The following is a 19,751-nucleotide window of genomic DNA, read 5'->3' as shown; positions in this document are numbered from 1 at the left end:
TCCTGGACGTGTGTTGACCATTACATACGACGAACTCGATAAGCGTTGAGTAACTAGGAAGTCAACAGTTCTTGAGGGCAGTGCTAGTTCTCACGGTCCTTGCCCTTTATGCGCATGTCGAACGTGAAAGGAGTTACTAGCTGAGTGTTTTACTTGTTCGAGGAAATCATATTGCTTAATTAATTAATTAAATTGATCACCGGCGTATAGAATGGCCGAAAAGAATAATAAACTGATTGATTCGTTCATACATAATTAATGCAAACTTAACCGATGATGAATTCATTTGCCCGGCTGCTTGAGATCACGTATATGCACAACATGAAGGTTTGCTGGTGCTGAAGGTATGCTGTAGTGACGTTGCAGTCACGTAAAAGGTATGGCGGGCAACATGTCAATAACGTTGAAAGTACGGTTGCTTTCACGTTGCCGCACCCATTTGATGACCGCAAATAACACCGGTGATTGCCCTTCTAGTCTTGCGGGGGCCGCCTTGTGAGTTCAACACATAAACGACCATTTTTCGTGGTCTTTTCGCGTTCCATGATTGATGACTCCCCTTCGTGCAATAACAATTATATTTATTGAGCCCTTTCCTATTAGCGGACCTAATTTTTAAGAGTCCCCGCTATCTATGTTTTCTACATAGGTTTCTCTTCTCCTAAGTACCCCCAGATATCAAGGCAATGCGCTCAATGGCCGCTATTAAGGCTACCAGGTCCAAGGATGTCATTTCGAAAAGCAAATTGATACGGCAAAAACAATGCCGTCGCAAAACAAGTCTGATGAAAAAGGCATGCGAATATAGTAGGATGTGCAGCGCAGATGTGTGCGTAGGTATTCGCATGCGGGAGACCGGTCAGGTGCATATCTTGTCGGCGGATGCTTCGGGCTTTTGGGCTTTTCTTACTTCGCAATTGGTATGTAAACTACATGGCATCATCTACCAGGCGGAGCGCTGATTTGCCAGAGCTCTCATTACCCGACTCCGACTGTGATGACAGATCGTGATTTGGAGAAAACCAAGGAGGAGACAGTGTTCAGGGAGCAACGATAGGCACTTTATAACGCAAGTGCTGTATACTAGAATATGCAAGTGTATTTCAATCCTTCTTGCAGTATGCTTTTGCCCATAGACCTTTTGTGAAAAACAGTTGTTGCTTTTCCTTTCACTCTCTTACTTGCTATGTCAAGAAGTATTTCAGAGGCTGTGCCAAGCCAAATACCACAGTAGTCCACAATATCATTGTGAGCTTCATGAAGGCAGGAAGAAGCTCGAAGCTTGACCGGGAAGAGCCGCCAAATTGGGGCAGGGAAAGGAAGATGAGCCGCCCTGCAATAGACTATATCATGAGAGATATACACCTTAGAGTAACAACGGTTCCAAGCAGCGATATGGGTGCCTGAGAAATAAACGTGGTAACGCTGAACGAGTTGTTGCTTCCGGTATAAATATTAGTCATCCTACTGGTGAAGTTTACTATCCTGGGAGTATAAAGCACCGTGGTTTCCTTGCAATAGTTGAAAAATATGTGATACCCAAGTCCTGACTGACAATGGAAATCACGATCTTTTACGCCATTGCAGTGGGGTGCTTACTGACAACGCTCTTTCTCATTCGCATAGCCCCCTCCTTTCTGAATCTACTCAGAGTTTTGTCGTTCCTCATTACGAAACACTTAACATATCCATACTTGTGGGGCCGCCATAGGCTGATTGCTCCTTGCACTCGAGCAGATGCCTTATCATATCTCGCGTACGCTGTAACAAACGTTTTTCTTGTTGCCTTCAAGACTCCGTCAACAGCAATGGCAAGAGACCGCGCCGGAACCCTTTCAGTGATCAACATGAGTTTCCTGTTCTTGGCACACCATCTGGGATTCCTTGCAAACGCCATGGGCGTTTCTTTGATGGCGTGCAAGCGCATCCATCGGGCTGTGGGTTGGATGACTGGCATTCTTCTTGGTTTACATATCATCATGGCAATGATAACTGATCGGAAGAGCTGGATACTTCGCGAGAAGCCCAACCTCTTCGCATTAATTGTTTGTCATCGCTCTCACTCAACCTACCCTGTCAGATTTAGTAGCGCTAATCCTTCTCAGGGCTCTGTGATTATGGCCGCGATTTTATTGTCATCCTTCCCTTTCATTCGCCGTTTTCTTTACGAGCCATTCCTTCGACTACACCAAGCCCTGGCCACAGCTTGCATATATTCTGTATGGCGGCATCTACCATCCGGTACTCTGCTGCCCCGGCTGTATGTTTACATTCCGCTTGGCACAATGCTATTTGCATTGCTGGTCGAACTTTTCCTTTTCATCGTTAGGAACGGTGTCTTCCCCCCACGTCCCTATTCTCGTGCCTCTATCAGATGTGATCGGGTGCAACAAACACCGATACAGAGCAAAGAGGCAACACCGCTGAAAGTAAGGATTGCACTTACAAGGCCCCTACATGTCGAGGCAGGCCAATACATAAGTCTCTGGATACCCGCGGCAAGCCTATTCTCCTGGGCCCAGACACACCCGTTCATGGTGACATCTTGGTCGCCAGAAAAGCAGGATGTCCTGGAGCTTTTTGTTCAACCTCGAAGAGGGCTCACTGAGACTATTCACCATCGTACAGCCCTGGATGGCTATACTTCCTTGACAGCATTTGTTAGCGGGCCGTATGGAGTCAGCAAATCCGTAGACCATTACGAATGCGTCTTGGCAATTGCGACCGATTTCGGTATAGCAGGTGTCATATCTTACCTTAAAAAGCTCCTGTACGGGTACAACACTTGCACGTCACATGTGCGCCGGGTACATTTCGTGTGGGAGGTCCAAACATTGGGTAAGTTCGGCCTCCACGTTCAGAGAGCAAACCAACGATGCTGAATTTCTCAGATATTGCTGTTGCAGCCCAACCGCTTCTGAACAGCTTGTTAAGCGATGATATCTTGGATGATGGCTATGTGGGTTGGCTGTTCATGTTTAACCATACTCGCGCTAATAATGTGATACAGATACTCGAAATGTCCTTTTTTGTGGCATCAAACCAGATGATAGAACATGGCAAGCCGTTTGGCCAGCATCGCCGCGCGACAGTTTTCAATGGAAAGCCTCGATATGATGAAATTATATCAGAAGAGGCTTCCGGGCGAAACATAAAACGGCTGCCAAACACTCATGAAGACCGCGGTGAGGTTCTGGTTATGGGTAAGTCCATCACCTTGAGTAACAAACCAGACGCTAACTTCCTAGTATCCGCATCACATGAAGTACGAGATAGTTTGAGAGAATTAGTTCGTAAACACCTCGAACAGAGAGTAAGGTTGTATGAGACGGAGTTTCAACCTTCATAACGAGAAGGACCAATCTGTCAAGTGGGGGGAGATGGGGCGGGTGGGGCCAGCGAATGACCAATTGGCCACAGATTGAATAGAATTCACCGCCCTCAGAAACAAATAGCCCCTTTTCAACGTTTAACCATTGCACCCGATCTGTTCTTCACCGTCATCGTAAACCGATTCATCAGTGTATTCTCCGGTCCAAGGAACAGCGTATGCTCTATGCTTCTGTGATCAATTCTTGTTTATTCCAGTCACGGCACAATTCAGGATTTGTAAACAGGGTGTACTCCATTTCCTGATCGGCTTCTGTTTCAATTCTCACGGTTTCTTAGAAAGCGATTCCGTTCTGACCTTGACCTTGACCTTCCTGTTGCGTTGACGAGTATTTTCATTAGGGCATGGCGACCGGCAAAATCTATTTCAACGGTCCCCTTTTTTTGGTGGGTTGGGAAAACTGTGGCCATGAGAGGAAAATCGTGGTCAAATGATTCAATTAATTGCCGTTTAGGTTGCGACACCTTTTTAGGGTCGCAACCAAAACGGCTCCCAGTTGTCACCTTTGAAGAAGCGACTTTTGGGGACGCTTGAAAACCCTGTGTGCCATTGTTTATTTTATTTTCTGGCCATTCGCTTTCTTCCTTTATTTATCCAGCTATCCCGAATTCAGTGTCTGTTCCTCTTCACACTTTACTTGACAGAACACGAGGCAATTCTTCTAATATCCAGACGTTCCCTCTTGAAGCCCACCATTGCGAGAAGTTGACCATTAATTTCTTAGTGTCGCTGACCAGCATACAAATAATGGTATTATTTGACCCAGACAGTTTAGTCTCTCATGGTGCCCCTGGACCCGATATTTCCGATGATGAGCTTGTTGATTGGGATGCCTGGCTCACACCAGAGGCACTCCACAATGAAAAATATCTGGCTACCTCACAATGCAGCTCTATCAACGTAGGAGACTGTACTGAGCGTCAGGATTTACTGAAACATGCCCCTCAGTTTCATTCAAAACGGCCAGAAGTCCCTCTGCCATCAGATGGGAGCTTACAGTTGACGCAGTCCACGGACAGCAACAAAGAGACAATGACAATAGGTCTCCGAACGGCAAGTCCAGGCGTATATGCCTTTGCGAAATGTGGAAACACAGAAATCCAACCCATCGTGATCAACGAAAAAGAACAACTCAAGTATTCAAAGCCCAGTGAAGATAATTTCAGTGCTTTCGGCCTTGGGAATCACCACCAGAGAAGAGCCCTCACTTCACCAGATCTCAAGCTTCTGAAAGTACAAGAGATCGAAAGAGGAACCTTTCACAAATACAAGCCAGTCGATAACCGGACCCAGGTAGCTGAGTACGTTGACTGCATTCAAACAATATGTCAGATTGCAACTGGCGAGACAATGAGCGCAAAACAAGCTCGAGATGTCGAAGACTGCGGTGATAGTTTGATCACAATTATACGATCCGACGGCCCGATTGCCTCGTTTAAGTCTTTTTTACTCAACTGTCACTTGCCTACTTTACCTCGTGTTGACTTGAATTCGTCCCTGACGGCGTGCGTGTCATATCTGAGGTACCTGAACTCGCTCACTTGTTCAGTTTCGAAGTCAGACGATATGAATCGCCGTCTTGCCCAGATTTGGATCCATATTCATTTCGAAAATCATGTCAATGATTTGAAGGAAAGTGAGAAAAACGGTCTTCCGCTTAACCGACAACGTCGGGCAATCCCTACGATCGCCAGAGATTCTATCTTACAGGCTTTACATGGGAACCAATTCGTGCCGCAAAAAACAGATCGCGACTATTTGAGTGATCAGTGCCGCTGGGGCGAGCGTTGGTGGAAAGCTGCTACTTGCATGGGACTTGGTGTGATTTTACTAGCCAGTGAAGACTTGGCAAATCAAATGTAAGCCCATTTATGCCCTATGGAATGGTTGTATTGCTGACTTTGAAATAGAGGTAGAAGAACAGCTTTTCAGAACAAAATGGTAGACACGTTGGCCATTTATGTTCTCAATCGCTACCCAGCTCTAACCAGTCTTTATCGATCGTTTGAGTCAATGGCAGTAGACCTCATGCTTGGAGGTGATAGCGTCTTTTCCCAGGACCAACTAAACATCATCCAAGAGGCGCCCGTGGGGAATGAAGCAAATTCATGCAAGCTAGAAAGATGGGTGGTTCCCAACCTCAAGTCTCTGTCTGGAATTGCTTCTTCCCACATGATCTTTCTCCAGAGATTCTAAGGCCATGATTATTTCTAGCAGGTGTTGAGTCAAACATATTATTACACAATGTCATCGTCTCTCTCTTGCTCTTAGACCGTAGGGAACCGTGCCCCAGAGGGAGGGGCCGTTGCAATTGCTGAGTCAGATTTATCTCCAAATGACCCCCTAAGCTAACGTTATTGGATTGTCCTACAACCAATCCTTGTCTTCTCGATACGCGCGCTGGCTGGTGGTTGCGAATGGCACCACTTTCTCGGTCCCTGTCCTCAATTTCTTCAATAAATTCGTGGTAAAGATCGTGGTCTATTGGAGGATTTCGGTCGGCTGTGGCCTCCCGACGGGCCGGTCATGAGTCAATCACGTAGCCACCATGAGTCAATCACGCAGCATGTATGAAGTCCCTTATGCGGCAGCCACGTCTCATTTTAGGAATGGCGCCTTATTCCCGTCTCAATTTCTCAGACGAAATTCTGGGCCCACGATCTCCTTCACTCATAACTAGTAATTATTGGTTTTGTACGTGATATTCTGAATAGTTAGGACCTAGCCGCCGTTTAAGGACCTACAGGAACAAATATAGCATTCCTAGGTTTTTAGTTTCTTCAGTACCCAAGATTAGAGCTTTACCGACAGCTCTTTGCTGAAGCACACGAGCTGATAGATTATATTGTCTGGATGCAGGCTTGATGCATTTACTGACAGCCTTTCCGACATGATTGAAAGTTACGGGTATATGACGGAACCTTTGAAAACCATGAGCAAGCCAATACTCACAATTCCTTGAAAGATATCGTTTCCTACTATCTCTCGTAGGAATAGAACATCCTTGCAGAGACTAAAACAGACCGAGCAAGAAGCATCAACTCTCCTACCAATCGACTTTCTTTGCGGACAAGCGGTTGCTGATAAATGTTAGTTTTATATTCGTCTACTCGTGACATATTGGCTTGGGTACCTCTTTCAAAGATTCAATAGACTTTGCTGTCGAGAGGGCGGAAAGGAACCCAAAGGCATCCGAGTCGACAGGCCAACGATCCACGTCATCTACTCCCACCATTCCATCATCTTTCACATACTTCTGCATGATTTCCATGGTAATGGAAGCGAGAGTTTTGATGTATACATTCCGTGCCTGACCCGGCGGACGTTCCACGCACATCTCCAAGCTGGCTATAGGGGGTTAGAATAATCATAACGAAGGAGGCAATTGCCACTTACCGATCTTGATAACGCCATCTAGGCCGAGAAGAATATTCCGGCATGTCAGAGACTGGTGTTCTAATCCAGTTTCATTGAGGTAACATAAACCATCCAAAATCTGCACTGTCGTGAGCTTAAAATACTTGAAATGTCAAGAGCCACATACCTGCCAAGTCATGGAAGCTAATTCCGCCTCCGTAGGATAGAGAGACCGACACCCCACAAGCTGCTCCAAAGTGAGCTGGAGGTCGTTGACGAGAGCGTACATGCATCCTTCATTGACGAAGCACTCTCGGGCCGTCAATACATTATCGTGGTCAAGGATATCATACAGTCGTCGCATTTTAGCCACGTCCCCTTTGGTGTACTCCCGAATGGCTACTACCTGGGACGGACGGGAACGGCGAGCTGCAATGAACACCTCACCTGCCAGATTACACCTGAGTGTCCGACGATAAGTGTCCCAGGGTGATTCCTCCCTCACGATTAACCCGAGATATGTACCTTCCTCGCACACCTGAGGTAAGCCAAAGCGTTTTGGGCCTCCACTCACAACCTTTCGTGTATGTTCGCTCCGGGGAGACGTTTTTCTCTTTTTTGAGTTGGAACTACTGTCCAATTGGGTGGGTGCATCAAGCTGGTGTGGCTGTTTGCTCAAGGGTGCCTCTCCTGATGGGTTATTCGCAAGTCGTTCTTGGTAGCTCTTGAAGTCAATCGCCGTGCAGTGCTTATCTTGTTTCGACATATTTGGACCAGATCAAGAGGTGCGGAAAGGAAATGAGGTGGAAACGTATAGCGCTTGAAGGCGAAGAGGCCTATTTATAATGCAATTGTATTAATGGAACTAAATTTGTTTTGGGGGCCACCCCCAGCTTTTGCAGTCACATTGGTCACCAGGACGCTGAATCAGCTAGGTGGACCCTATATTCTGTGAGGCCAAGACCAGTCAAATATAAACAACCGATACTCTACTGCTACGTAGATTCTGCCTCACCAGCACCATGGACGAGTCTATATACACAGATCCTGAGCTGCAGATCCTGACAGAAAGGTGTCGGACTTACCAAGGAACAGCCAAGGTTAACATCAGCCAGATTACCCCCCACCCATCCATCTCGCAACATATGAACACAAAAAATGTGGAAAGACTCTGTGAGATATTTGACAAAGAAGGTTGTCGAAGACTCGATATATACAACCACGTGAGCGCTGTTGTGTCAAGAGAGCATCTCCATGAGGCTCTTCAAGCAGGGCGAGTAAACGCCGGGGACATGATGACTGATCAACCGAGCCGCTACCCACACCTCCATTTCTCCACTGGTTCCATACAGTGCCTTCATGGCCAACATCGATTAAAGGCCGGAGAACACTATTTACCATCGATCGACCAATGGTGGACTGTTGACTTGTATTTGGATGGTAAGCCAGAAATCCACCACATGCTTTCCCGCAGTTTTGACAACCCCAAGACATTAGTCCCGATCTTCAAACAAGCCTTGTCGATGAATATTCCAACGAGAGAGTTCCAAGCGATGGTGAGATTTACCTGAAAGTTCGGCAATATCGATATGAAGCAAATTCACACTTCGAAAATCGATGGTTGGCGCGGCTGTCAGACAACAAAGCCAGGCGGCTTCGCGGACTCGAGTCTCATCCGAGCGTCCGAGCTGCTTTTGACTCGTTACTCGGCTTGCCCTCCTTGATGATACATGGAATGCAAATCGGATCTCTTCCGCAGGCTCTGGCTATTTGCTGCGACGAGGTAAGGTCGTCTGACCCTTAAAAAAACATAGATGCTGATTACGTTCGTAGGAGATAGTTCACGCGCTGACTAGGCTACGGCAATACTGGTCTTCACTCGTGGGACACGATCGTGCTAAGATGCTCAAAGTTGACCCTCATACGGTGGAAACATTGCAACTCCTGGCACCTGGAGTCTCCTCGAAGGATAGAACCACCGTGAAAGGTCTTGTACACAGTGGCGAAGTCTTTTCAAACTTCACAGCATCCGAGCGGACCTCAATTTGGAAGCGATTAAAGAGAACAGAGGGCATAATTCCATCTCTGTATACGTTTTTTAAAGATCTCTGGTACCTAGAATCATGCGCGAACTGCATCAAACGGCTTATCATACCTTCCAGATCATTCCCCACGATTAGAGGCGCCACGCGTGCGGCGTTCTTGTCTTTTGATTCAACCCATACGCAGTTCTTGATACAAACATCCGAAGCTGGGTTTCGATCTTACTCGCACTCCCAGGGGGACCCAGCGGAACTTGGATATCGACAACTATGGCTCTATGCTATGCGTCACTACCCGAAGTTATCCAAAAAGCCTCAGAAGAAAAATCCTACGGCGAAGCCTAATTGTGAGGTGGTGGAGCCTATGATACTGTATGAGATGGCTGTACTCGCAAAGAGGCTTGGGTTTCAGTCGCCACAAATTGAGCAGCTCATCCAGCAGTCGCCAGATCGGCAAATTGCGCAAGATGCTCTTTTGAGAGCCCGTCGACCAGATCGTTATCGGTACAATAGGGAAGAAATTGAATCCCTGATCAACAAAGTCACTGAGTGCTTCTTGAGGGCCGTCCTTCTTGACCATAAGCTTCCAGTACAATTCGTTGGTGGAAGGGAATCCAAGAAGGAATCTCGATGTGGACATCCGCAAACCGAAGCCCAACTGCAAGATTGTCAATTCCTTTTCATCGACCAACTCCATGGTGATTCCCTCCAAAGGGAACGAAAAGCTACTTCCACTTTGGTGAGGAGGAGTGTCTACTTTACCTTCTTCAGCAAGCTGTCAATGCCCTGTGAAAATAACGACACAGCGGGTATATCTCCAACTCCAGACTTGCCAATGTCCCCGCTTTTTATTCCGAACAATAGTTCGCCGCAAGATGAAGGAGAACGGGTTGGGTCTGCGGGTACAGGAGCCGGGCAGGATAGCCACTTAGAACGGCAACGTTTGAAAGATGCACGCCGAGGGAGACGTCAGCAGAAGCAAGCGGAGAAGCTACAGAGGCAACAGCAACGACAGCAGCGAAGACACCGATCCTCACGTGCCGACCGTCATTATGGCAAGGAAATCGCGCGCATTGATTCGGAAGGCAGCCGGATAGGAGAGGTAGTGGAGCCAGCATCCGAGACAGGATTTGGATTCGTTGGAAGTAGGGGTATAATAAGTCAAAATGAGCAGGGTCTTCTTCATATGGAACCAGCCGGAGCCGATGAACTGGAGCACGGCGAGATTATTGAGGGGGATCATGGTTTCAGCGACGAAGAAGAATCAGAAGATAGTCACGCTGGATTTGGGTTTGTTCCCTCGAGACCTCCCTCGCCTTCTGTTGGGTCAAGGTATACCTCCACGGAACTACAAGTATCAACGGTCTCGCACGACCAACTGGCCTTGATGCAACCCCCACAGTCACCAGGAGAGTTTCGTTTGACATCTATGGCCTCTTTACCACCACACCCAGATATGGATTCGCATGAGAGGCAACAACACCTCGCCGCTGGATTTGAAGATCACGACTCTATGGCACCAACGGGCAAGGAAAACAAAATCCTCCGTCTTGCTGATGCCGAGGACGAGCAGCCGCGGGGAGAATCTTCGATAGATGTCAATATGGAAGAGCACGCAGACGAACAAGAGAATGAAGCGGCAGAAACAGCAGCGCAGCTTTCTTCATCGGAAGAAGTTGAAAAAGCACTGGCAATTTTAGAAGGACGTGGGGCATCGGAGATAAGATCGGGCCCCTATAGGATTGTGGGCACCAAAAGTGCGGCGCTGCGAGAGAGCGCTAAATTCAAACCATACGACCGCACGCCACGGCGCCAACAACCCCGCAAGTTATCCATTCCGCCACAGGAAACTCTGGAGCAGGATATAAACGCACTGTTACGAACGGCTGATCAGGAACCGACAGCAAGACCTGGTACTCAGATTGATTTCCTCAAAGCACAGCATCATCCTTTGTTGGAGATGAATGAAGAGCAGAGTTCATGGCCCGTGGCTAGTCAAGTTGGCCTGACTCAGGACCAGCAACAGGCACCGGAAGAAATATCAGGCTCGGTCGAGTTCGAACCGCAGCCAGAAATTTCGAGCTCGATCGATCAAAACTCAGACCACCATGGAATAAGGAATACCCGATCGGAACAGGAAGAACGGTTGTCTGAGTCCGTACCGCTAAACGCTTCGCCGGAGGTCCATGTTATAGCCGATGCTACGCAGAAGGACACTCTGGTAGAGCGCCCCTCGTCGTCACTACAACGAGAGTCTCCCGCGCAGACCGATACGCGCACACGAATAGAAATAGCTGGGTCAGACAAGTTGCCCGAGGAACAAGACAAGTCTCGTGAGCGAGGAGAAGGAGCGAGCGATGCAGCCAAGCATTCTGCAGTGACAATCATGTTCCGTGCACGTGATGAACACGGCGACTGGAATCGCTTGGTCCACCAAATGGTGGTCGATCCATCTGACCCCTCTCCTGTTGGGCGAATGGCGTCCAAAAACGCGCGAGAACGTCAGGCAACGTTTTATGACCAGAATCTACGGCAGGTCCCACCGGGGCAGTGCTTTGATGCGGCGATTGAGGATGGCACGAACACGATATTCATGACATTCGGCGACGATCTGGTTGTGAGTGAAGAGGCGGTGAATTCGATCGCACGAGTAATTGAACCCGGTAGTGATGATGATCGGCCGACAAAACGCCGGCAGTAGGCGATAATAATGCACTTGAGATCTAGATCAAAATACTTGTGTCCCATATAGACCGTAGTCAGAAGACCGAGAACCCTTATGGTCACTGAGCCAGGGTAGCCGCCAGTTGACAGCTATAAAGCCCACCTAGACTAGGAGCCGTGGACGTACGTCCAAAGTGGGTCCACGTCCACTGCCTTCCATCGGTGGCCTCGAATCAACTGTGCTAGGTCACAGTGCCTAAAGCCAAAGCCTTCCCACCACAGCTTCCCAACCACGGACCCACATCTCCAGACTCAAAGCCCGCCTGGACGCAGATCCACAGATCTATTACATGACTGGCCTTAAGGCAGTGGATTTGTGTCTTTGTCGGCCTGGGGACAACATAGGCCAGAAAACACTCTTCCTCCATCTATGGAAAGCCCCCGCCCCCCCAAATGCAGCATACTGCACAAGAAGCGCCATGTCCAGCTTTTTAGTTGGATCCGTCGTAAAGCTCATCTAGCCTCGATTTCTTGGTAAACGTCCCTAAAGGGGCTCTTGAACCCTCCAGTTTGATACTGAAGGTAGGACTGGATACGGGCGAGCCTCTCACACCAAGATCAATCTCAACCTCTACCCAAGATACCCCTTTTCCAGCTAGCAAATGACGCAGGTAGCGGGGCTGGGCGTTCCAGTGGGGTGAAGGAGACCACGAAAGAAAGACGATCAAATTCGTGGGCCTTGCTCCAGCACGCTGAGTCAGCGTCCTGGACCAATCACATTGAGGTAGCATGTAGACGCCACATTTCTTGTTAGCCACTGATCAATTATTTAAACTCATGCTGCTCACTTCTTCCGATGCTCCTGTATATAGTGCTGCCTCGAGTTTAATTGATAACACCGACGAAATATCTCGTTATGATTCAAGTACGGCCAGAGTAAGTACGCTTTCCTTTCCTCTGGAGGAGTTATCTAAAAACACCCAGTCACTTTATCTCCCCCCTCGCATACCTGGAGGTTGGCCCCAACGGGAAGAAATTCGCTGCGCCCAGCGGGATAATCCAAAGCCTCCGGTGTCGTTACAAAAGTTCGCCCGAAATAATTTATGTGGTTGACGACGATGTTGAGGATATCTTTGGCCATATCCTTCAGTACCTTCACAGTGGGGACTACTCTGTCCTTATCCCAGCAGCCGATAAATCGAGTCATGCTTCATGCGAAGATGAAATCGATATTGCAACGCAGGATCTACTTCCCTTGAAAGAAAATTATTTTGCGAGTCATGAAGATATCCAGGTGAAGACCGACAATTCGATATCTTTGCCACATTGTGGATATGGAAACCACCTGTGCAAACATCCCAAGACACTGCTGGTGCATGCTCGTTTGTATGACTTCGCTACTAGACATGAATTGGACCAACTTCAAGATGTGAGTTTGAACAAGCTTTACTGGACTCTCTCGGAATATCCGTTAGATTCAGAACAAGCGGATGCTATCGTCGAGCTTTTACGGGTTGCCAATGGAATAGACACCATCTATGCGCTAATGATTCACTATGTATCATTGCACCTAAAGACTTTCATACGTTGTTCCAGTTTTCTCTCGTTCTTGGAAGAAAACCATCATGTCAGCTTCCACTTGTTCAATCTCTTATGTGATTCCCTGTGAGCCTTTATTCTTCATAGAAGGGCCTAGAGCGCTGAAAGTATCCTGGGATATTGAGATGAGATCACGTGCCCCTGGGTACGCAAGGCACACCCGGGGAATTAATTTTATAGTAGTTAAGCTAGAAGATTTGCCTCGCTTGGTTTCCTTATAATACCTTCTTCAGCCTTCTCCAGGTCTTGATCCATAATTAAAAATGGGGTCGGATAATAGGAGGCCTAGAAAAGTTAGCCTTGGTCATGTGACTCGTTTCTGCCTGCATACCAGTTGCGACCCAAGAAATCCCCAAAATCCCGAGGCATCCGCCGATAGGATAAACACTTGGCCCGTTTCCCGAAGGCGAATCCCGACGCAGACGTCTGCTTCACACAACCTACTATATTCGCGTGCCTTTTTCATCAAATTGGATTTGCGACGACCTTGTTTTTGACGCATTGATTTTCTTTTCGAAGAAGAGCCATTTGAACGAGGGCCTGTAGTCGCCATCTGCTAGTCTGTAGCCTAAAATATGCCTCGGGACTCTAGTATTAGACTTGCTGGAAAGTAGAATTAAGAAATAAGGAGGTGGGTGCTCTTATATTCGTATGCTCATTGGCTAGGGAGTAGCATTTAAAGAACGTCAAACGTTATGAAAGCACGAAAAGCGCAAAAGCGCAAAAGTGCAATGGCGGTTTTTGAACATATAACCGTGCCAAGCCCACCAACACACTACCCCATGTTGGTGGGCTTGGCACGGTTAGTAGGACTTTAATCTAGCAAACAAATCAAACCACCAATTCAAGCACCAACAACAGCACTGACGATAGCCCAATCGACTGCAAGTGGGGCACAGGATCTTCATTGCCGATAGAGTAAGACTATTCTGAACAGTTACGTGCTACGTGGCCAGGCTGCCCACAACTAAAACACTGACCATTCTGCCTTCGCTCCTCAGTAAGTTGACGTTCAACAGCGATCGCTTTCTCTGCCATCTTTTCCCACATGTCAGGAAGCTCCCCTAATTGACGAAGACCAATTTGCAATTCTTTTTTAAGGCCAATGAAGAAAATGGATACAATAAATGTCTCCCGTGTGATTTTGCTTCGGAGCTTCAGGAATTCGGAAACGTAGTCAGCTGCGCTCCCAGTCTGTACCAGACATTGAAGCCGAACTGCTGCTTCGATTCCAGCAAGGGGCTCATTCGATGCCGACATGTCTATTGTCATGCTAAGAGATATTTCTTAGGAAATCAAGACCAGAATATAGGACTTACACGTGATAGTATTTGTTCGCAATGCCCACTTAGCTCATGAGGTGCCTTAGCAGAGTGCAAAAAGAGCGAAAATTACCACTATATATCTCTAGAGCCAAGGTGAGGGGTAATGCAGTGACACGTCCTAAGCGCCTTGCGGAATAAAACATACTTTTGGGATATATGATCTTCCCACGACTATGTGTTGTTTCAGGTCAAGACTCACAACATATCTCTCGCTTTTACTATGGAATCCTCTTATGTACTCTAAATGAACATTCTTGGGTCATACTCTTCCCACAGTTTGCATTCCCCTAGGTAGCCGTATCCTTACAAAATGCCGCAATTATCTTGGCAGATTTTCGGTTGAGAAAAAATATGTGAGCATTAGAGCACCAACGGCCCGAGACGCTGATGACAAGGCGATGCATGTGCTGGCAGGTGCGTTGGGGATTTGAAGCCCCACTCTAAAGTTAGGAACGTTATCATTAGCCAGGGGTACCTCTAGGTATGATAGATATCCTTAACCGTAGTCGTCTCCGCAGTGGGTTCTTATTCGACCACACTGGGAATAGCGAGATGCTCTCCCGATGTAACAGTGGCTTATAGACGGCGGTTCTCAACCACCACTATAAAATCCAGCTACCTACTATCGTGCAGACCTCCTGATTGCAGCCAGGACCTGTTGGTTCCTATGCCAAATATTCAGCCGCACTTCGGTCCATATACGAATCCCGAATAGTTCAAGGACAGCAGCTCTGACGTTCCTGGAACACGTGTTCCTAGGACGTGATAAATTTCTAGATAAGAAGATAAGAGCGAGGAGAAAATAATAAGATTTAAATTTTAAAGAGCTTTATCTCTAAATAAGCCGGAATAAAAGATCCCTTTCAAATTTGAAGTTTAGAATATGTTGAAATAATTGATTTACTTATTGTCTTCTATTTTACAGGGGCGGGGTGCCTCATATATCTGTTCCCAATCCCTGCCATAAGGTTCAGCCACCATGATACCCAACACAGCCACCGTGATACTCAACACTAAAATTAATAGCCCGAAATTTTCGAGCCCTGAGAATATTCTATTATCTGGAATATTGTATGCCGATAATCTTCGACTCTGGCGGTGTTAACCGGACATAGGAAATTGGCGTAATGGTTATAAGGCGCAAAAGCGCATTGTGGACAAGGTGCATAAGCATAAGCGTCTTCTACAACATAAATTTAATATTTCACTCTTTAAGTTCGATTATCTCACATTACCTCTATTGCCTCAGAATGGGACTTCTTTCTAAAATCGCCCGGAAGTTGGGATTTGTGCGCGGTTATCTAGCACGCCATACTAATGGACAAACACGGATTATCCACTCTATCTAGCCACCTCATGAAATTGTAAAAACAATAGAATAACCCGGCTATTTCGGACTAAATTTAAGAAGTAGAGTGATAAGGTTGAGCTGTTAGACGACGTTGATATCGAAAGAAAATTGAAAATAACCTGAGCGTTCACGACTGACACGGTCCCGACCCTATCCTTTAGTTGTATACTATATACTTCATAGTGTTCGCAAACTATAATCATTCCTAGGCTGATGAAAGAGGATTTCGAGTTGAATCACCAAATGCGTCGAGCTCATATTAGAAAATACATGTACATCTATCCTGCAAATGGATAGATAGCATTTGATAAACCCCGAAAAGCTTGCTCTACAAAAAGGGCATGCATTTTGATCAAGTCGTTCTGCGCATGTCTCACAAATCATATGCCCGCATAGTAGAATATACCAACAATCCGGCTGCTTGTAGCATATTTTGCAGTCCAGAATGCGTCGTCGGGAAAGCTCCTCTTGATGCTGGTCTTCCTGTTGGAGAAGCTTGCTTTGAAGTTCCTGGACTTGCTTTTGCTGCTTTTCAAATTCTTGCTCGAGATTTTCAACCTCCTGATCAAGTTTTTCAACTTCTTGATCTCTTTTGTCAAATGTCTTACGCAGTCTCTTGAAACAGGTATCCTGGTCCATCATTAGCTCAGGAAATCGGAGTGTCTTGGGAGGGAAGGTTCTACCAGAGTGTCAGGTTGTTTTCTCTTGGCCCTTTTGCGTTTGCGGGATGGTTCCATGCTACCACTCGTAGCATCGTTTGGTTCAATTAGGGTCTCAAGAGATGTACGTGGAGACGTCCTTTGGGCCTGTGAATTGCCTGACCGCCAGCTCGGGGGTAGTTCGTCATCCTCAATAAGAATCGTGCTTGAAGGGCTGGTCATCGTGGCTTTAAAAGAAGAGATGTGTACCTAGGTGCTAGGTTGACCAGGTGGGAGGAAAGTAGAAGTTTGACTGAGTCAGAGTTGGGGCACAAGGCTCATGATATACCAGAGAGCCAGCAGCTCGAGTGGGCTACTGCTAAGAGACGATTGGACACTGCTTTGCGTGATTCATCGTACATATGTATGTAACCCGATTAGATTGCACAAAACTGAAATAGCATACATAAGACATTAAGTGCTGCAAAGCACTTTATTATCCTAACCAATTCGGCAACTATCCCGATCCCTCCAGTTGACACTTTAGGTGCTTGCGATAACTGTAATGTCGGTCTTTTCACCAAGAACTTCTTTCACGTTTGACATGCGCATAAAGGACAAATGAGCGGTCTCTTAATTCTTCGACGCTGTTACATTTGCCTGCCTTGTTCTGGTCTAAACCCGGCTAGCTGTTCTGCTGGTTAATCTACGATATGCTGCGTCAGGGAGCTATATTTAACTATCGCTCCTAGGATCATGGTCATGGCCTGGGAGCTTAATGTCCTCTATCTGTACATGTCACTCCTAGGAGCGAGATAGATCGTTCCTGGGCTCTCCCTTCGTTTACCGGCCTTCTAGTCCTCTGGGAACTGTGGTCACGCTTCTAGATGCACATGGGTCGTGCAGGGGAACTCCATAAGGATAAGATGATATGAGAACCACTACAATATTACTTCCGTAGATAACTGAAAGGTGGGCGAGGACTAAAGCAGAGAGACTTGCTCTAGCCTCAAATATAGAAGGTTACTCGGACTATAGCTTTACGGTGCATAGATCAGGAGGTATAGGGCTATTCGGAAATTAATTTAGCCGAGACCGGGCGTGACTCTAAACAAGCAGCATTCAGAGTGCCACCAGTCCAAATCAGGCTGCTTGAGCAAGAATGATATTATTTGGGGTGTAATAATGTAAAGGACAAATTTTCAAGCTTTAGTTAGATTGTACTTTCTTATATCTTTTTAGATCAGCTTATCGTGAGAGCATAACTTTGAGACATTGACGCGGGGGTATTAAAAATGAGGCAGACGGTGCGGCTGCTTTAACCTGAGGGTGTTCCAACAAGTTTCGGTTGTGTTAAACAGTCATTTTTTTTGATCCCATCAACTTTGCCTCTAACGCCCGCCCAAACCTGGGAACTCAATCAAAGCCCTTTGCCTGTAAATATCTCGCCCGAGATTGGGCCTTCTGGCAATGCCTAAACAAATGACCGTTGCCGTTCCTATCAATGGAGGCAGTTTTTTTTATCACCCACAGAGCCCATTCTTGACGAGGGATTCAACTATGCAGGTATGCCTCTTTACCCTCTTATGAGCTTTAAGCACTGATCCCAGACTTCTTGTAGCCTCTAGAAACGGTGATACATATTGGTTCTTTGAGAACAGTGGCAGGGATTTTGTGGCGTTACTATATAGAAACTGATTCGGGAAGGAGTCGGGCGACTCTGATTAGAGTAAAGACAGGCGCTAACGCCCACGAGCTTCCTACGTAGAGTATCGAGTAGGATATGTCATTTGAAATTTGCCCCGGAAGTTAATTTATACCTTGTGTCTCATTAAAGGCTCGAAGGCTCAAATGCGTTTATGTTCATAGTCGCTAATCGCTATTTATTTGGGCTCCTTTGCGCATTCTGCTGACCGCCTCTGGGAAACCCCCGGCGATTCGCCACGCTGCTATGTAGCAGTTTCTACATAGTCCCCTCTGCTATAGCAGTTTTACAGCCACGTAATAATGATTAGTCCCTACACTTCCTGTGCACTAATATTCAAATGTATAAAGTAATGACTGAGGCCTGTAGGACGAAAATCGTCGCTGCTATGTGCAAAGACTTGATTAACCCATTGTTACAGCATTTCAGGGTGAGCATAAGTACTGCGACACCTTCTTGGTTCCGTTATTGCGGTTGAAAATCGGATATTTAGTAATCTCTTTGAAGGCCAATCATCGACCCGATGTATTCGCATTTACTAAATACACCCTTTTGGGAGATACCTTAGTTAATTACGTCACAGCAGCATGATTAGTCATTGACTTGTAAACCAATCATAAGCCTGATAGGGGGTCTTGAACCATGATTTTCCAATCATGGCCTTCTGAGCGTTGATCAATAGGTGGGCGCTAAGACGGCGCGTAGCTGAGTGTTGATGAGTTAAGGCCCCTCCACGTGATGTTAGTAGTATTCGGCTGCTGCACGTGGTCTTGGACCTTTTATAAGGGTGTTTCGAGTGTGTCTCCAGGATCCAAGGTAGAGAGCCCAGGAACGATCTGTCTCACTCCTGGGAGTGACAGGTCCAGTTCCTGGAGGATATTAAGCTCCCGGAGGCCATGACCATGATCCTAGGAGCGATGAACAAATTTAGCTCCCTAACTCAGCATACATGTATCGTAAGTTAATCAAAAAAAAAAGCTAGCTGGGTTTAGACCAGAATAAGACAGGCAAACGCATTTAAGTGCGGCGGCGTTGAAGAATTGAGAAGCCCCTCATTTTCGATGGCGCTAGGGGTCGATTCAACGTGTTTGAGCTCTCGCTATAGTAGAGGCCCAGGGCGCCCTTTAAGAAATGTCACGTGGAACTCGGGTGGATTAGTTGATCCTAGACGTGTGTTGACCATTGCACACGACGAACTCGATAAACGTTGAGTAAATAGGAAGTCAAGAGCAGTTGACGGCAGTGTTAGTGTTTACGGTCCTTGTCCTTTATGCGCATGTCAAACGTGAAGGAAGTTACTGGGTGAGTGTTTTACTTGTTCGAGGAAATCATATTGTTTAATTAATTAATTAAATTGATTAGCAGAAATGGAAGGATGGTGTCTATTAGATGTTATTGGCTTATTGTCTTCACTTGCTCTGATGTCCGTGCATTCTCTATACCCTGTCACCCCCACGTCTTACCAGTGAACCACAGGAGAGAACGAGGATAGTAAGTTCAACTTCTCCGGTCTCGCCCGAGGGCTCGGAATGGAGCGGAGGTGGTCCTTGCAACCAGGCCGAACTAATTTCGGGCCAGAGACCTTGGGGGTACGAGAGTATTAATGGACCGTAGATATAGGTGGAGAAGGTAATGCTGTTTAACCAATCCTATTCAATCAACCAGACTTTTCTACAGAG

At 46.8% G+C, this 19,751-nt stretch overlaps 8 protein-coding genes across 8 annotated transcripts; 4 read left to right on the top strand and 4 right to left on the bottom strand.

Moving 5' to 3' along the window:
- Window positions 1-695: 695 nt before the first annotated feature.
- Window positions 696-1,057, top strand: N7455_003823 (uncharacterized protein; the record flags this gene model as incomplete). The annotated part of the gene is made up of 2 exons (XM_065604589.1): window positions 696-920; window positions 971-1,057. 2 exons carry the CDS (start codon window positions 696-698, stop codon window positions 1,055-1,057), a joined length of 312 nt encoding a protein of 103 aa, XP_065462140.1.
- A 1,477-nt stretch (window positions 1,058-2,534) lies between these two features.
- Window positions 2,535-5,254, top strand: N7455_003822 (NADPH oxidase family protein; the record flags this gene model as incomplete). Its single annotated transcript, XM_065604588.1, has 4 exons — window positions 2,535-2,838; window positions 2,892-2,959; window positions 3,011-3,203; window positions 4,167-5,254. 4 exons carry the CDS (start codon window positions 2,535-2,537, stop codon window positions 5,252-5,254), a joined length of 1,653 nt encoding a protein of 550 aa, XP_065462139.1.
- Window positions 5,255-6,369: 1,115 nt separating this feature from the next.
- On the bottom strand, window positions 6,370-7,514 carry N7455_003821 (uncharacterized protein; the record flags this gene model as incomplete). Its single annotated transcript, XM_040962389.2, has 4 exons — window positions 6,370-6,471; window positions 6,525-6,739; window positions 6,788-6,887; window positions 6,936-7,514. 4 exons carry the CDS (start codon window positions 7,512-7,514, stop codon window positions 6,370-6,372), a joined length of 996 nt encoding a protein of 331 aa, XP_040807169.2.
- A 256-nt stretch (window positions 7,515-7,770) lies between these two features.
- Window positions 7,771-11,491, top strand: N7455_003820 (DUF3723 domain-containing protein; the record flags this gene model as incomplete). The annotated part of the gene is made up of 3 exons (XM_040962387.2): window positions 7,771-8,188; window positions 8,239-8,531; window positions 8,582-11,491. The coding sequence occupies 3 exons, from the start codon at window positions 7,771-7,773 to the stop codon at window positions 11,489-11,491; spliced, it is 3,621 nt and encodes a 1,206-aa protein (XP_040807165.2).
- Window positions 11,492-12,370: 879 nt separating this feature from the next.
- On the top strand, window positions 12,371-12,983 carry N7455_003819 (uncharacterized protein; the record flags this gene model as incomplete). The annotated part of the gene is made up of 3 exons (XM_065604587.1): window positions 12,371-12,390; window positions 12,439-12,883; window positions 12,930-12,983. The coding sequence occupies 3 exons, from the start codon at window positions 12,371-12,373 to the stop codon at window positions 12,981-12,983; spliced, it is 519 nt and encodes a 172-aa protein (XP_065462138.1).
- A 253-nt stretch (window positions 12,984-13,236) lies between these two features.
- Window positions 13,237-13,606, bottom strand: N7455_003818 (uncharacterized protein; the record flags this gene model as incomplete). Its single annotated transcript, XM_065604586.1, has 2 exons — window positions 13,237-13,338; window positions 13,385-13,606. 2 exons carry the CDS (start codon window positions 13,604-13,606, stop codon window positions 13,237-13,239), a joined length of 324 nt encoding a protein of 107 aa, XP_065462137.1.
- Window positions 13,607-13,897: 291 nt separating this feature from the next.
- N7455_003817 (uncharacterized protein) lies at window positions 13,898-14,313 on the bottom strand (the record flags this gene model as incomplete). Its single annotated transcript, XM_065604585.1, has 2 exons — window positions 13,898-13,935; window positions 14,034-14,313. 2 exons carry the CDS (start codon window positions 14,311-14,313, stop codon window positions 13,898-13,900), a joined length of 318 nt encoding a protein of 105 aa, XP_065462136.1.
- A 1,824-nt stretch (window positions 14,314-16,137) lies between these two features.
- On the bottom strand, window positions 16,138-16,610 carry N7455_003816 (uncharacterized protein; the record flags this gene model as incomplete). Its single annotated transcript, XM_065604584.1, has 2 exons — window positions 16,138-16,359; window positions 16,413-16,610. Coding segments are annotated over 2 exons (420 nt in total), but the record flags the coding sequence as incomplete, so codon positions are not given.
- Window positions 16,611-19,751: the final 3,141 nt, after the last annotated feature.

This window comes from Penicillium solitum, assembly GCF_028829755.1.
Source record: "Penicillium solitum strain IBT 25940 chromosome Unknown utg000002l_segment0_segment0, whole genome shotgun sequence".
Taxonomy (NCBI): Eukaryota; Fungi; Ascomycota; class Eurotiomycetes; order Eurotiales; family Aspergillaceae; genus Penicillium; species Penicillium solitum.
The sequence above is the reverse complement of the archived record's forward strand: the minus strand, read 5'-3'. Positions and strand labels throughout refer to the sequence as shown.